Here is a 15,655-nt window from a genome sequence, read left to right as displayed (position 1 = left end):
TCTGTAGTTCAAATACAAAGACTATATAACCATGTTTGTGCGAAATAGTAGTGTAATTGCTCAAACATTTTCAATTGTTGTTTCATTTTCCATGGATGATGTCTGCGGGTGCTCTATTCCCAAGAAGCAGTGAGGCGCCATCATGTGGCTAATGTGTTCAGCTGCAACATAAAAATCTCCAGCTGTCCCAGTTACCCACTTGCTTGATGACGTTAATTCAGTGCATTTTACCTTTTAAAAAGATCTCAAACCATCTTAACTTAAACTCAGTATACTGTGTATTGTATAAAATGTCTCTTGTGTTTTTCACTCACCAGGTGTTGTTACTGTGAAAGACTCGGTCCCGGTGTCTCCTCTCAAACCTTCAGCTGCACCTGCAGAAACAGAGCAGCAAAGAGCAGAAGCAGGAAACTCTGCTTTGAGCAATGACCTGCAGCCTCCCCGAGTTTCGATGGAAACCTCAAACCTCCAACCTCAGATGCCCAAAGCTGAAGCAGAGGAAGATGACGACGCCAGCGGTGCACTCACCATCTCTGAGCTCGTCTACAGGTCTACAGAGTTTTATAACAAACTGGTGTTAATTAGTTATTTAATAATAACATATATAAACAGTTTCTTTCAGCTCATTGTTTTGATTTTCCAGTTTGAAACATTCCTGGTTATGTTCATTCAAAATGCTCTCATAGTATCACTTTCGGCTACAGCACCAAGTTGTTTTCAGTCAGAAAGAGGTAAATGTTATATTATATTCCATTACATTAGACTTCCATTTGTAAGAGAGAAAAAAACACCCTCTAAATAAGGTCTAATCTCATATCAGCTGGATGTGTCAGTTTAATGACTGTTCATAGCCAGATATGTAGTTGCAGCTTCTATCTGCTGCCTCCAGCTGTTATTGTAGGTTTAGAGTGACTTTTTAAACTTCTTCTTTAAGCTTTTTTTTTTTTTGGGATAATGTAGTTTTAAAATATACATATAGAATATAATCTGTGTATCAAAGATTAGATGGGTTAGAATTATATTGAATAGACAGTTTAACTGAAATGGTATCTGTATAGATGATCACATACAGTATAGCAATAAACAGTAAGCAAGACTAAAGTATATCTCTCTTTTAATCAATTTCAAGTATCTGGTTGCATAGTCCTAGTTAATAACCAATTAACAGTGATAGTGGTGCTGATATCTAAAGAGAGCACCCGTTTTTCTGTGGTAAAGTGATGGATTGTTTTTCTGCAGTTTGCCTTGTGGTGTATCCCAGAGGTCTGCCAATTTTGAGGTGGACATGTATCTGTGTGATTGTCTCCTAAATGAAAAACTTTAATCACTTCCGCTTTTGCCTTTGCTATTTCTGCAGGGAAATGTAAGCTCTGAAATCACCCTCTGAGAAATGCTCCTTCTCATTTTTCTTTTATATTCTCTCCTCCCTCTTAAGTATATCATAATATGTGTTTTGTAATTGTTTTTGATTATCTTCACTCTTTTGTCCAGCCCCTGTGCCAGCATGTTGCCCACCCCAGTGGATGACAGTCAGGGAGGTGTCGACTTGCTCTTCACCTCTCCCATCCAGAGCCCCGCCAGGCTGCTGAGGGAGCTCCATGCCGACCCTGATATCCAGGCCCAGCTGGAGGCTGAGAGGGAGCGAGACCGGGCCTACGAACGCAGCCGGCTGGCTGCGAGAGGTCAAGTGAGTGGGGTCCTGACCAGCAGCCTGCGCCTGTTGTCATCCAACGACAGAGTCAATGCGTGGGTGCTCAGCGCAGCCCGCTTCATTGTCGTGGTAATGGGCATCCTGCTCGTCACTGTGCCCACACTGCTGCTGCTGCTGGAGTCAGACATCGATGTGTCTTTCCTCCACGAGATTCGCCAGACGCCGGAGTTTGAACAGTTTCACTATGAGTACTACTGCCCCCTTCGGCGCTGGATCCTGTGTAAGATCAGCATGGTCATGGAGAACCTCTGGTCAGACTGAAGAGGTAAAGAAGTAGAAGGAAAAGCAAATATGCCTAAATGTCTGTCATAACATGTAATTAAATCTTGCATTCAGTCTTAACCTTTGTCTCTTGAGACAAGAACCAATCTGTCAATGGGATCAAATGATTTCTCTTGTTGAGGAGCAAGATTCCTAAAATTCTAGTAAGATTTTTTTTTTTTTTTTTTCAAATTGCCCCCAGATGGATGAACTGTCAGGTTTGCCAGAATGAGGACTCCTCTCTGCACAATGTTTCTGACTGAAGCTAGAAATTCAGCATAATTCTGCAAACATAAATTATTCTCTAGTTATAAGATCCAGTTGCTTGTTAAGATAGACATTTTCGGCAGTGATGAGCTTAGAAGAAATAAGAAATGCTGTAAATGTTCAAGAAAGAACTGATGCAAAGGAGAAATTCATGAAAATTAAAAAAAAAAAAAGGGTCACGGAAAAACATAAAGTCACAAAAAGAAAAAAAAGCAGTTGGTTTAATTTTAGAAAAGTTTTTAATGGCCTGTTCACTGCTGATGCTGACAACTTTATACTCTGTGGTAAATATCACAAATCATTGTGATTGGTTCGGATCCTCGTAGCAGAGCACCTGGTTGGTCAAGACCTGTCAGTTATGACGGAGTGGGTGGGAACAGAGGGATAGATGATGTGTCACTGAATGCAACAATACTCACAGTCAGAGGTACATTATATATATATATTTAAAAACAAAAGAGAAATATTGCTAATTAATACCAATCTTAAACAAGTTGTTTTTAACATTTTGTACCTTTTTATGTGATCCAGATCTTTCAGGAATTTTTCAGTCAGATGATCTACTTTGATCTTATTTTGAAATTAAGAGTTAAAAGATTACAAAAAAAGAAAGTTTACTGAAGCTTATTGGGGTGGTGGGAGGTTAAATTTAAGCTATTTTTTAGGGCTATTATCAACGTTTGTTGACTTGGTAGCAGCCTGGGTTTTCCTACAAAGACTATAGCACAGATCTTTTACACACCACAGATTACAGCTGATTATGTGATGTCATTTTGGAAACAGGAGAAAAGTATGACAGAAACTTTAATCTGCTTGTGATGATAAAATGTGTTTTGTTGAACCTCTAAATGTCTTCTGATCTAAATGTTAGCTCATTGATTAAGACTAGTGTGTCTTTCATTGTGGGGTTTTAGGGTGTTTTAACATAAAATGTAAAAAGACATACCATGGAAAGAAAAGGGTACTACTAGGCTTAGTGATTTTATAGTAAAATGAACTGGTTGTGGACTTGAGGTGGGTCGCCATTTCATAGAGGAGCTGTTTGGGGAGTGATGTAGCCTCTCAGTCTCATACTAGTTGTTCTCTGATAGTGTAGATGATGTTGATCACACTAAATAAGCCTGGGAAGAGTACAGTTGCAGGTGTTTAACTTTCAGAAGCAGATGAGCATTTAAGTCATTAAATCAAATTAGAAACAATTTGTCGCCATTTCTAAGAGAATCTGTGTTATGTCAAACATCCTGTCATTTAATTTGGTGCAACTATTTATAGTCTAAAACAGAGAACTCACTCTAATGTCTCTGACTGTTCAGAGAGAGCATTATCAGGTGTAATAGATGAGGGAATAAGTTTGAGCAAGGTGGCTTCGGTTTGAGTAGATCCAGCATAAGGCTGGGTCCGTGGACGTTCATTGCTGTTATGGCTGGGGTGCCTGAAACGTCTGGAGTCATGGAGTCAAAAATGAACAGTGTCAACATTAAAACTAAGAATTGATGCAAAAAAAAAAAAAAACATTTTTAAATGTCCATTTATTACAAAAAAGTAAAAAAGTGTATGTATGAACTAACTGTAGATTGTTTATTTATGCAAGGAGTTCATTTGTGTTGAAATGTGTTGGTTTTATGATGTAATTTGGTTTAATTTGACATTACACAAAGGCTGAGTTCATAGTATGAAACAAAACTGAGTCTTAAACAATGTGCCCAGTGTCATGACTCGTCACCAGGCTGCAGACTAAATCAGACTCCTGTAACCTCCGTTTTAGGGAAATTACAGCTATCACAGCAAAAAGACAGTATAGTGGATCTGAATGAAGAGAAGTACAGCAATGGAAAAATAACAAGAAAAACATATGTTAAAGAAAAAGTTTGGTTCAAATTACTGTTTGGTTTGGATCAACATCTCAGGAAAAGGCATTAACAGTTTATGTTCAAAATAAGAAATGTGTGTCACAAAAAAAAAAAAGAAAAAAATGCATCTACAATAGCATAAACCATATAGTATGTCCATAACATTCATACATGTCTTGCTGTTATTAATATTATTATATTAATATAACACTGTATGTATTTATACCAAGTCTGAAGCCAGACATTAATATGGCTGCAGATTGCTTATGTTGTTGTAGCCTCATTTCATTCCACTATGTATCCATGTCATTTTAATGAAAATATAATATAGTATATATATTATATACTGTAATTGCAGTTTGGCCATCATAGCTGAGCTTCCATACTGTTTTATGGCAGAGCAGTCATGCTGGTTGTCCTTCATACACTATCAAACTATTAGAAGCAACACAGACTCTGGACAAGCTGATTGCTCTATTAAAATTTTCACACACTGTTCAGGTTCCTTCAAAGAACTGACCTAATACTTTGACATTTATTCATAGAAAACATTCTTCATAGTCTTTGTATGTTGGCTGCAATGCACATAATCATCAAAGTCCTCTCATTATATTCTGTCCAATGCCTCATATTAGCTGTGTTGTCATGTACAGTACTTCTGTAGACTATATGCATTACAAGCTTTATGCATATAGAAAATATGCAGTAACAACAAATAACACGCTTTTTTGTGACAAAGCATTTATTTTCCTACTACAGTACATGCACTGAGTTTTGATGCTGAAACCAAGCGAAGGGCCAAACCACTATGACGACAACGTTTGCATTAAACATCACAGACTGAGATAAAAACAGCTTCAGTATAGTGGATGAAGCTGATCTGTATGCACTGCTAAATGATCAGCATCATGCTAACCCACGGGGATATCATCATGAACTATCATCCTGTCTTCATGTGTAACTATTGCTCCTCCAGATTGCACATGCAGCGAAATAAGCAATTCACTGAAGGCTTAAAATAAAGACTTTGTATATGCTTCATCTACACATCAGTGCAGACACAGTCCTTTATTTCTGTGCTTCATCCTCCTCTAACTAACCTGAAGAAATTCTCTCTTAACCTTTTGCTTACCTCTCAGTGCAAAATGCATGCCCTCATCTGTAAATACTGTGTTTATAGTTGTGGAAAAAAAAAAAATAGATTCTGCGTAAAGATTTCAGTTCTTCCCCCTGTGTGTCTTGTCTGTATAAAGCAATCTAGATGTAGGCTTGGCTGTCTTCACCATTTTACAGTAGCTGAATGCATGTCCGTGTTTTTACTAAGAGGAGGTTGTCAGGAAAAAGGATTAGAGTTTGAGACATTAAAGGATTTTCTTTTAATCAAAATTAGGCATCAGTCATCTGAGCACATTTGTGACCTAATTTAAAAACCAAAAGATGTCATTAACCCTGCTTTGGGCTTCATTATAATCTCTAATTTAACTTTACAGAAGTGTTACATATACATATGGTTGCTGATTTTGTTAGTTTCATTTCATTTGATTGAAAACAAAACATCATTTTCTCAAACTAAGATTTCTTGATGAAAGTTCATTCTAAAATATTTGACTAGTTAGTGTCATTGTGCTTCAGCTGTGTGTATGAATCATTAAAGCCAGATTCTAGATGCTAACAATACCACCTAACACCATTAGTAATGGAGCATGTTCTGTAGCATTCGCTGTTTAAATGTTTCGTTTTGAAGCTGTTTCAAATACACAGAACAGAGTGAAACTACACCTCAACACATCACAAACAAAAAAGGCCTTTAGATTCTGTGATAAAACAGATCTTTGGGCCCACGTCACTGTAGCATTATATTGGTTTGTAGTTCATTTATTAATTAACAACATTTATTTGTTTAAAAGGGAATTTAATCCCTTTGAGATTTAGCTCTTGTTTTGAGCTACTGAACTTGAGTTCTAGTAGAAGGACTGAGAGTACAAGTTTCCTTGCTTGCACATAAAACTGTGATGAAATCCTTATCGAGGTCACCCACCAGTTGATGTCACAACTTTGGTATTACTTAATACAAATTCAGAGGTTCTTGACATGGTTTAAAGTATTTACAAGCCTTCAATTTAATTACTGCCTTTAATTATTGGTAAAAATACAAAGGAAACTTCTTTACAGACAACCACCTCAACACCTGGAACTCAAAGCTGTTTAATCTCATATACAAATAGTGATTTTAATTAATTTGTTTAAGATTTTAAACATTTGAACTCAGGTCTACTATATGCAAATTTATTGGACATCACATGGTATAAGAGTCAAATTAATTGTTTAGTATATTTCAGTATTGTGTCGGCATGAACTGTCGCAAATTCTCTTGCACGGTCACTTTGTTGTTTTTGATTTGTTAGTCAAAGAGATTGTTTAGTTGTTTTATTGATTTTTTTTTTTTCTGTCATTCAGTCTCTTTTAATAAGAAACTCTGGGAGATGTAAGAAGAATCAGAAAAAGAAATAAAAATCCCTAAGTAATGATCCCCTCTCTTCTGGGACAACCAAGCCTTATGAACTTTGTGAAGTGAGAATTTTGAATGTTTGTATGTTATAAAAAAAAAACTGGATTGTTTTATATGTTAATACTGCCACAATAAAGCTCCCTAATGAATATATATTAAAACACGGTGCTAAATATGTCTTTTATTTCACATTACTTTATGTGACTGGATGGTTTCTTAGTTGGTTTGCTAAAAATAATACTCATAGGTTTGGCTCTCTCGTGTGGTGTAAAATAGTTACTGCACTTTGCGTTTGTGTCTCTATGGTGATGTTTGTCTGAGCAACACAGGAGTGTTCAAACAGTTAGTGTCAGAGGTATTAGAGGTACGTATTAGAGGAGATGATTACAATATGCACAGTTTTAATCGGTGAATATATTTACCTGAAGACCTCAAGTAGACTCTGTCAGATGGTGTCATCTTCAGCTGGGGCTGTGCTGAAATCAAAACAGAAAATCTTCAGGGTAAGTATGATGCTTGAGTCTCCTAAGCTGGGTCAAAACTGTAGCTGTACTTGCTTTGAGTATGCATTGTGGGGCTGTTGTTTGTAGTACATCAAATGTAAATACTTGTTCTTTTTATGTTTGAACAGGGTGGTGTTAAGACCCTAAAGCCTGATCATCATTTCCTCTGAAGAAAAACACTACATTATATGGCATATGTATGCACAATTATCTACAAGCAACGAGAGAATGCATGAAGACCGAGTGAGATGATGAGGAAAAGAAAATAACCCAACAGCTGTTCGTGTTACCACATGTATACACCGAAGACAGCTATAGCGGAAAATCCTACTATGGAGACACCTCCTACCACAAGAGTTAGACATGCTGTGTCTGAACTCCTGCAGGATGCTGGTAATTGTAGGCAGAACATCGAGCAGGGGCTGAACCTTTATCTTCTGAGTGACTCTCCCTTCAGTGAGCAGCAGAAGCTGAGGCATGTGTTGGACTGGGCTCACAGTTTTCTCAGCAGTGAGTCAGAGGTTCACCATGAACTCTGCAGAGCTGACAGTTTGTTATTAACTGTTGCAGAACAGGGGGGAAAAGAGAAAAGATCACCTGAATATAAACCTTCATCTGAAGCTAATTACATTCATCCAGTCTCCTGTACTGCAGGTAGTAATGAGGTATTTGAAGGAAAAGAAAGTATGGAGGACATGTGGCACTTCAGACCATCAAATTCAAAGAATATACCTCCTTTACAAGATCATTTCCAGATCTCATTCTCCTTTACCTCGGGGAGCGATATATCTTGGCCTCAGAACAGAGGAACTGAACATATGAAAAATATGGAGACACAGCATACCACCAATAAACAAACCTCACGCCAAGACAACTCCAGAACAAGTGGACTGCACACATCTAATCAACAGCACCAAAAAATCATCAGTAGCGGCACAAATCAAATGCTTGCATTAGATGTTGCAACATGCCCCAGTAATGCAAGTTGTAAAAAAAGCACAGGGGTTGGTGCTGGGAATGCCTTAGAAACATTAGTGAGACGCAATAATTCCACAGTTTTCACAAAAGGAGAAACTCTAAAGGATCTAAGGATAGTGGTGCAGGAGATGGACATTGAGAAGGAGAAAACAGATGATTGCAACAACAGAAAGACACATAAACAAGAATCCAGCTCTGTGTTTGAGCTGTCTGCAAATGACAATATGAGCCATAGTGAGCCTGAGAAGAGTCCTCAACAACAGATGACAAAGTCCGCAAATCCTAAGTTCAGCTCTCATTTGAAAATACCATCAAATTTGACTGTGTATGAGCAGTACCAGCTTTGTGTGAATCAGTTGCATCACCTCAGATTGAGACAAACCCAGTCTCTGGACCCGAGATGCTTCATAGAGTTACAGGAAAAAGAGAGTAAGGAATCTGACAAAACTGCAGCACCAGCCCTTCTCACAGCGTGTTCGGATTTAAACTCTTTCACCACAAACCCAGATATTAAAAAACATCTTAATAATGCACCGAGCACAATGGTTACCGCTGCAGACATTACAAAGGAGAGGATTTCAGACATTAATAAAAACCAGGACAGAAGTACATATAGCAGAAATAAGGAAACTCTTGCTGAACATGGAGAAATCAAACATCGTGACCAGCTGATTGTGAAGGAGACACCTGCTGTCACTAGATCTGCTGTTACCAGCACTGCACATCTGGACCTTACTCACCACAAACATGATTTCATGAAGACAACTCCACAAGTCATAACCTCAAATAATAAGGTTATTAACACACCTACGGGGCACTTGAGGGCTTCACCTGATGATGTGGAGGAGAGTGCTACACTTACAGCTTACCCAGGTAGTGGATCTTATATATTAAGACAGATGTTAATCACTATAAAGTTAAATGTACCAGAGTAGGATTGTGGTTATTTTACAATAAAATGCATGATTGCATACTTCTACTTCCTCTGCAATTTAAATGAAAAGACCTTAGGAGGAAAAATCAGCCTTTGGTCGAGCACTACACCAGGATAAAAAACAGAATGAATCCAAGTTCTGTCTGTTATTAACAACCTGTTTTGACTCGTGCCAGTGATCTACCCACCCAGCATCACAACTACAGTACACCCAGATTCTATAGCCTAAACACATTTACAATAATGTAGTAAATATGTTTTTGTCTATCTGTTTATGTATGTGTGAGCTTTCTAATTTTCTGTCTGTGGTCAGGTTTACCACCGGAGAAGCTCGAACATCATCATGTTATGAAAGGCCATCAGGAGGGTGTCAAAGGTCAAAAGAAGAAAACTGGAGGATCCCGGAGGATCTCTGAAAAGTCAAGCCTGTCTTCGCTCACAAATGGAGGAAAATTGCCACATCAGATGAAGTACTCACATAAAATATGTCTGTTTTATTGTGTCTGTAGACAAAAACTAGTTACATTTGCCTGAATTTGGTTAAATAGCTAAGAAGAACATAGACATGCACAAGTTCTTACTAGTAAAAAATAGTGGACAAACACAATTAAACCCAAAAAATATTGAATAATGAACATCAGAATATTTTTCCACAAGGGAAGCTTGTTTCCTTTAAATTGATGATATGTGATGTGATAATATTACTGTGGTACATTGTAATTGTATCAGTGTGTCAAACTGGAGCTCGTCCTCTGTCCTCAGCAGACCTCAGTCAACAGGAGCAACCAAAGACACAAAGAGACACACATCAGGGGTCAGAGTGAAACACATATCACCTTACAGAGATACACACACATGCCTGAAAGCTGCAGAGAAGCATGCAATTCCTCATGATGATGACCCCAGACCAACATCACCAGCTTTGGGTGAGTTTAAAAATAAAATTGCACACACACAGCTACAAAAACATCGGACCATTCAATAAAAATGTTATAGAACAAAAACAAAAAATCTAAGTCACTAACAGGTCATATGGTTGGATAATATTTCACAGACATGTCTGTTCTTTTTGAAAAATCTTTGAAATTAATTTCACAGTTGATCAGACATTGATCCTGCAGCTAGTCATAAGACAGAAGGGATGTTTGTTTCTGTACCACATTGTAAGGACAGACCTTTATTTGCACAGTCACACTGTGGTGGCACCTTGTCCTCACAACATTTATTTTAAGATTATGATTTTGGAAAAATGGCTATAAATGAGACAAGAGTTAGAATGAGGCTTTGGTTCAGGCTGTAGTGATTCGTTAATTAAAGTCACAAGTGACAAAAATTGGGGATGGAGAAAGAGCTTATTAGACTCAACTGATGATGTGACTATAAATTTAGACAAGTTATGTGAAAGGAAAAGTTTCATAAGATCTTACAGGATGTTTCATTCACTAACACAGTAATAAACCAGTGCAACTCTTTCTTTGGTTTTACAGGTACAACAGTGCATGCTGACGGGATCAACACTGACTGTAGATACAGTGTAAGATATGTTTATGTCATCAACTTATTATTAATCTACATGCACTGTCACTAACATCACTGTGCCTTGTGAAAATCTCAACTGGAATAGTTTTATAGTGTTTGTGTCTTGAGTGACTTTCAAAGAGAAAGAGGATTATTTTGTTTAAATCATTCCTTTGTTTTCTATCCAGTATTTATCAGTCTTTTTATCAGTCTTTTTCAGGTTTTAATGTGTTTCTGTACTGTGTGTTTTGTTATTACATCTGTCAGCCAGCAGTTGTCCCTGTACATGACCACTGGCTGTCTCTGCCTGATGAGGTGTGGCTGTCCATTCTGTCTGTGCTGCCTCACAGTGATTTGTGCAGAGTGGTGCAGGTCTGCAGTCGCCTACACACACTGGCTACGGATCACACACTTTGTGAGTCAGTGCACTGCACAGGAAAAGAAGAAAAAAAACACATGTAAAAGATCACATGTTTTGGTAGTAGTTTGTGCTTAGTTTGGGGTTTTTAAGGTTAGAGTTTCTGACTGAGGTAAGTGGGATGTCCCTGAAAGTTTCCAGCTACCTGCACATGGTGTGTTCTCATGATGTAAGTTAAGAGCTCCCATTGCATTAGTGCATTACACCCCTCCCTGGACAAACATAATGTAAGATAACCCAGACCAGCACTATCACAGGCTCTCATAGCTGTGCACACATTGTAGGTCAGAGCCAAAGTCTTTGAGTTCATATAAAATGAAATATATTGTTTCCTTCTTCTCTGTCCTGTTGTAGGGAAGAGCCTGAGCATTGAAAACTCCACCCTGACAGAAAGGTGGTTGCTGTTTGTGGGCAAACGTCGTCCTCGCAGTCTGTGTCTGTACAGCTGCAGCAGCCTTTCTGTCACCTCCTTTGGGCTGGAGGTGTTTTTCACTCTGTGTAGAAACTCTCTGGAGGTAAAAAAAGAAAAGAAGAAATCAAAACCCAAGTCAAAAAACAAAACATATTTAAAGTAAATCTTTTGTCATTTGTTATGTAATGCTTTGCTGTTGTTCCATCCATCTGCCTGCTGACAGTGTCAACAAAACACATCAAAATCAAAATTTTGACAAAAGAAAAAATAATTTATCAGTGTACTGAGGACTACTGTACTGAGGACTCACTAGAGACCTGTACTCCGGCTCTCCATTAACTGGTTGTGTGTTTTATAAGTGTTTCCATTTGGTAATTACAGGAAATCAAGGTCATAAGTTGTATTGGTCCTAGTCTCCATGGTGATCAGATGCTGCCTCTGATTGGTCAGCTGTGTAATCGTGTGACCGGTGTGGATGTGAGCTGGAGTGGGGCGACAGACACAGGAGTGAAAGCTCTGAGTGACGGCAGCACACGGTCAGTTTTACAAATAAAGACATTCAGGCACAGACAGAGTGTGCAGTTTGATAGAAAGCAATTGACATATGCGTGAAAATAACATGAGCACACCATTCATGTAATAGAAAGGTGAATTATTCAAAACATTTACTGCTTTCTAACATCTGTAGTGATATTGTTAAGTGTTTTTTCTGTGTGTGTGTTTGTGTGTCATTTAAAATCCACTATCTGCATTCAAATCCATGAAGACACTCAGGGTGCATATACAGAGATGAGAGCAATATTAAAGCTTTGCTGAGTGAAAACTAACATGTAAGGATGTTATACACTGTTAATACTTCATTTTTCTTTCCTGTAGGCTGAGACTAAAGTCAGTTGTCCTTAACGGCTGTCATATCACGGACGACCCACTAAAGAAACTTGTCATGAGGCACAAAGAAAGGTCAGAGTTCAGACCTGTTGTCTGACTAACTGTACTGTATTTCTGCGTGAAAATGAGAATTTACTTGTTGGGTGTGTTTTCCTGTCTTTAACTTTGAAAAAAGTGTCTTCACAAATGTATTCACAAGATATTTAAAGTGCATTATTGTGAATTATTGTTCATTTGGCAGGCAGATGCCTCCTTCATGAGTCAAATTGGAATCTTATTTATATTTCATTTCTTTAAAATCTAAATTCACTACCTTGTAACCTGTGTTTTTTCTCCTTTTTCCATAATGGCAGTCTTGTCAAACATTGCAATTTCTATTTTTTCTAACTGGGGGAGGATCCCATCTTTAGATGTCAACGTACAGGCGGATGTGCTTTAACCTGGGCTGCAGCTGTGACAAACTGTTCAGTCATGCATGGAGCACTGATGTTTGAGGTGGATCTGTAAAGGGAACATCGTGTAACCAAAAACATTGGTTGTATAACTGCATTTGTTGTTGTGTCACCTGGCCACACTATGTCTTGGTTCACCTTTTGAAATTGACCATTCACATTTGCATTTTCATAGTGGATAATCCAGATGTGATAGGATGTGGACAAATGTTTGTTGCAGTGTGTGAGCATGTTTGCACATTAGTCTGTGCAGGTTGGAGGTCTTTGGCTGTCAGTTCCTTACTTCCTCCTGTCTACAGACTGTGTATGAGGTACTTTATTTTGAAAATTTATCAAATCTAATTTATCTTGTTTTTAACTGCTAGGAAAAGCAGCTGTGCATTTGTTTAGAACAACATACTATGTCTTAAATATCCTTCACAATGTGAAAAAGCGATTCCTAGTACAATCCTATTGCATGTCTTTACGAATTTTCTCAGAAATATACATAATATACAATACTTTTTTACTGCACGCACAACATGAAGTGGTTTCACTCTGTGTTTTAGATGTGTCCTGGCCTCCAGCATCTTAACATAGGACGGGTGCCAAAAGTCAACACACACAGTCTCACAGTGATGACATCACAGCTCAAATGCCTCATTTCCTTGAATCTCACTGGTCTACAGGCGGTGTGTTCAACTCAGAAGATCTGTTTGATGAAATATATGTTTATTTTCTATGAATTTCAAAGTAAAAGGTGTTACCAAGACATTGACCCTTGCGATTTTAACTCTCTGGTGTTTACTGTAACAGGTTACTGATACAACACTGGAAACTTTGCTTCAAAACTGTGTCGAACTTCAGAGTTTAACACTCAGTTCCTGTCCTGGAGTCACTGACCTGACACTGCTCCACATCAGCAAATATACACCACGCATTAGGTAGAGACACACAAAGAACAGTAATGTGAAGTAAACTGTGATGTATTGCTTTTACTCCTAAGGGAGTAGTTATCACTATTGTGTGTGTGTGTGTGTGTGTGTGTGTGTGTGTGTGTGTGTGTGTGTCAGATCCCTAGATGTGAGCGGCTGTAAGGCAGTGACAGATACAGGAGTTCGGTCTCTAACTCTGGGATGTAGACGACTTCAGCAGCTGGATCTCAGCTCTACTAGCACAGGAAACAAAGGGTAGGACACATCACAGTCAATAATTTGAGCTGTATGTTTCTCTGGAATTGTAGGTTTGTGTTTCAAGTGTCATCAGATCATGAATTGATAAAAATTTACTTTTAGAGAGTTGCCATCTACTATAACATAAAGCCTGTTGTGTGTAGTTTGTCACATCCCCTCATATCAGCCACAAAGCCCATGAGTAAAACACTATACTTTATAGAAACGATGTGTGTTTCCCTGTGTGACACAGCGTGACTCTGCTGGCAAATTACTTCAGTGGACACCTCCATACCGTCAAACTCAGTTTCTGCCATATCGCCTTAGAGAATATACTGAAGCTCTGCAGATGCTGCAAGAGGTAACTAGAGATACAGCCACAAAGAAAGTTCACTCTGTAGGAAGTCTTAGTGTTTGTCTACATTAATTTCACAGAGCAGCGTAACCTGTCACTGACAACTGGGACATTATGCAACCACTGTAAACATCAATGAAGGTGTTACTGTCAGCTTTTTCTTTCTTTGCCAACGCAATTAGCATGAAACAAAAATATTACAGTTACCTATCAACAAGGTACAACAAGCAGGCTCTACCTGCTTATTATGACCAAGTGTCTGACTTCTTGGACCAACTGACTGATCAGCTGCTGGTGGTGTAAATATATGGGAGTGATATGCCAGAATGTAAAAATCTTAGTTTTTGGCTGTAGTTTGCTAAGATGTAGCATATTGGCACACAATTATACTTCCTGTTTCCATGTTTCTCTCTTTAGGCTGAGTGTGCTCCATCTCTATGGCTGTGCCCATCTTCCTACTGAGCGAGACATTAGAGAAGTTAACACTACCGTTAATGTTTTCCCTCTGCTCTGACTCACACACAAACATCTGCACACAGCTGGACAGATATACAAATCATGCTGAAAGAATAATGAGCAATATAATATTTATTTTACTTTAAAAATTTATTCAATAAATATTGGGCTAAATAAAGTCTGCTGGGTCTCATCATGATGTATGTACAGTCATGAATAAAATACATCTGAATTTATCTGTACTCTGTGTTTGACTGTTTGCATTTGGAAATTATGACCCCTTATTTATTTATTTATTGTTTGATCAAGCTCAGTTTCTCCAGGGATCACCTTTTACTTTCTAGATTGACAGACAAACAGTTGAATCATGCTGGTTGTGTGTCCAACTGACAGTAGTGTGTGTTGTCAGTCCACCCACCAACCCTCTGCTACAAAATGCAAAGAAGCATCACTTTAAGTGTGTCCCTATAATATAAGTATGGTGGTAAACCGTCATTTACACATGCAGGTATCGGAGGATGCAAATACTGTACAAACAACAGCAAACTGCAAATCAGATACAAGTGAAGCCAGGCATCATTAGGTATTTGTATATGATCAGATTTTACTTTCTAACCTGTTTTGAAGGGAAAACAAGCAGTTATTATATCTGCTTGCTACTCTGTTATTTCCCTCTTGTTTTGCCCAGAGGGATTGTTCCACTTTTTGATGCTGGTCATGGCTTTAACAACATTTGTGACACCATCTTTGAGGGTCACAAATTTGTTTTTGTCCTAAAACGGATGTGCTAGAGGAGGAGAGATGATATAAAAGCAGAAGGATTGAGACTACTCGACTATTCCCAGGGCTGCACTCTTTTCAGAAACGACTTTTTGGTTTTTTCAGATATGGAGTCAAGTTTTTTACCAACTCTGACATGACAACTGGCCTCAAAGCATCTCTGATTTTCATCCAAAGTAAATATTAAAAATATTAAATGTAACGTTTTGACT

The 15,655-nt window shown here is 38.2% G+C and overlaps 2 protein-coding genes across 5 annotated transcripts in view; both read left to right on the top strand.

The window, feature by feature from the left end:
* frmd3 (FERM domain containing 3) overlaps positions 1 to 4,060 on the top strand; it is a 42,573-nt gene extending 38,513 nt beyond the window's left edge. For 3 of the 4 annotated variants that reach the window (XM_026322042.1, XM_026322045.1, XM_026322044.1), the window contains 2 exons: positions 318 to 549; positions 1,492 to 1,972. In XM_026322042.1, the coding sequence (XP_026177827.1) occupies positions 318 to 549; positions 1,492 to 1,972 (713 nt within the window). Of the gene's footprint in view, positions 1 to 317; positions 550 to 1,491 lie in introns of all 4 variants that reach the window. The other variant, XM_026322041.1, reaches the window with a different exon arrangement.
* Positions 4,061 to 8,099: 4,039 nt separating this feature from the next.
* Positions 8,100 to 14,768, top strand: LOC113138577 (uncharacterized). Its single transcript, XM_026321115.1, has 14 exons — positions 8,100 to 8,952; positions 9,327 to 9,483; positions 9,776 to 9,939; positions 10,501 to 10,547; positions 10,799 to 10,946; positions 11,304 to 11,464; positions 11,743 to 11,897; positions 12,238 to 12,321; positions 12,946 to 13,012; positions 13,250 to 13,372; positions 13,497 to 13,624; positions 13,754 to 13,870; positions 14,106 to 14,213; positions 14,625 to 14,768. The coding sequence occupies exons 1-14, from the start codon at positions 8,208 to 8,210 to the stop codon at positions 14,719 to 14,721; spliced, it is 2,301 nt and encodes a 766-aa protein (XP_026176900.1). The 5' UTR covers positions 8,100 to 8,207; the 3' UTR covers positions 14,722 to 14,768.
* Positions 14,769 to 15,655: the final 887 nt, after the last annotated feature.

This window comes from Mastacembelus armatus, chromosome 9 (genome assembly GCF_900324485.2).
Source record: "Mastacembelus armatus chromosome 9, fMasArm1.2, whole genome shotgun sequence".
In the NCBI taxonomy this organism is placed as follows: domain Eukaryota; kingdom Metazoa; phylum Chordata; class Actinopteri; order Synbranchiformes; family Mastacembelidae; genus Mastacembelus; species Mastacembelus armatus.
The sequence above is the reverse complement of the archived record's forward strand: the minus strand, read 5'-3'. Positions and strand labels throughout refer to the sequence as shown.

What these genes read in the sequence shown, in the direction of transcription:
- LOC113138577 (XM_026321115.1), top strand. Translation starts at nt 8,208, where the DNA reads ATGGACATTGAGAAGGAGAAAACAGATGATTGCAACAACAGAAAGACA. An exon ending in CTGAGTGACGGCAGCACACG is followed by an intron (nt 11,898 to 12,237) that starts GTCAGTTTTACA and finishes TCTTTCCTGTAG; the next exon opens with GCTGAGACTAAAGTCAGTTG. An exon ending in GTCATGAGGCACAAAGAAAG is followed by an intron (nt 12,322 to 12,945) that starts GTCAGAGTTCAG and finishes TTTGCACATTAG; the next exon opens with TCTGTGCAGGTTGGAGGTCT.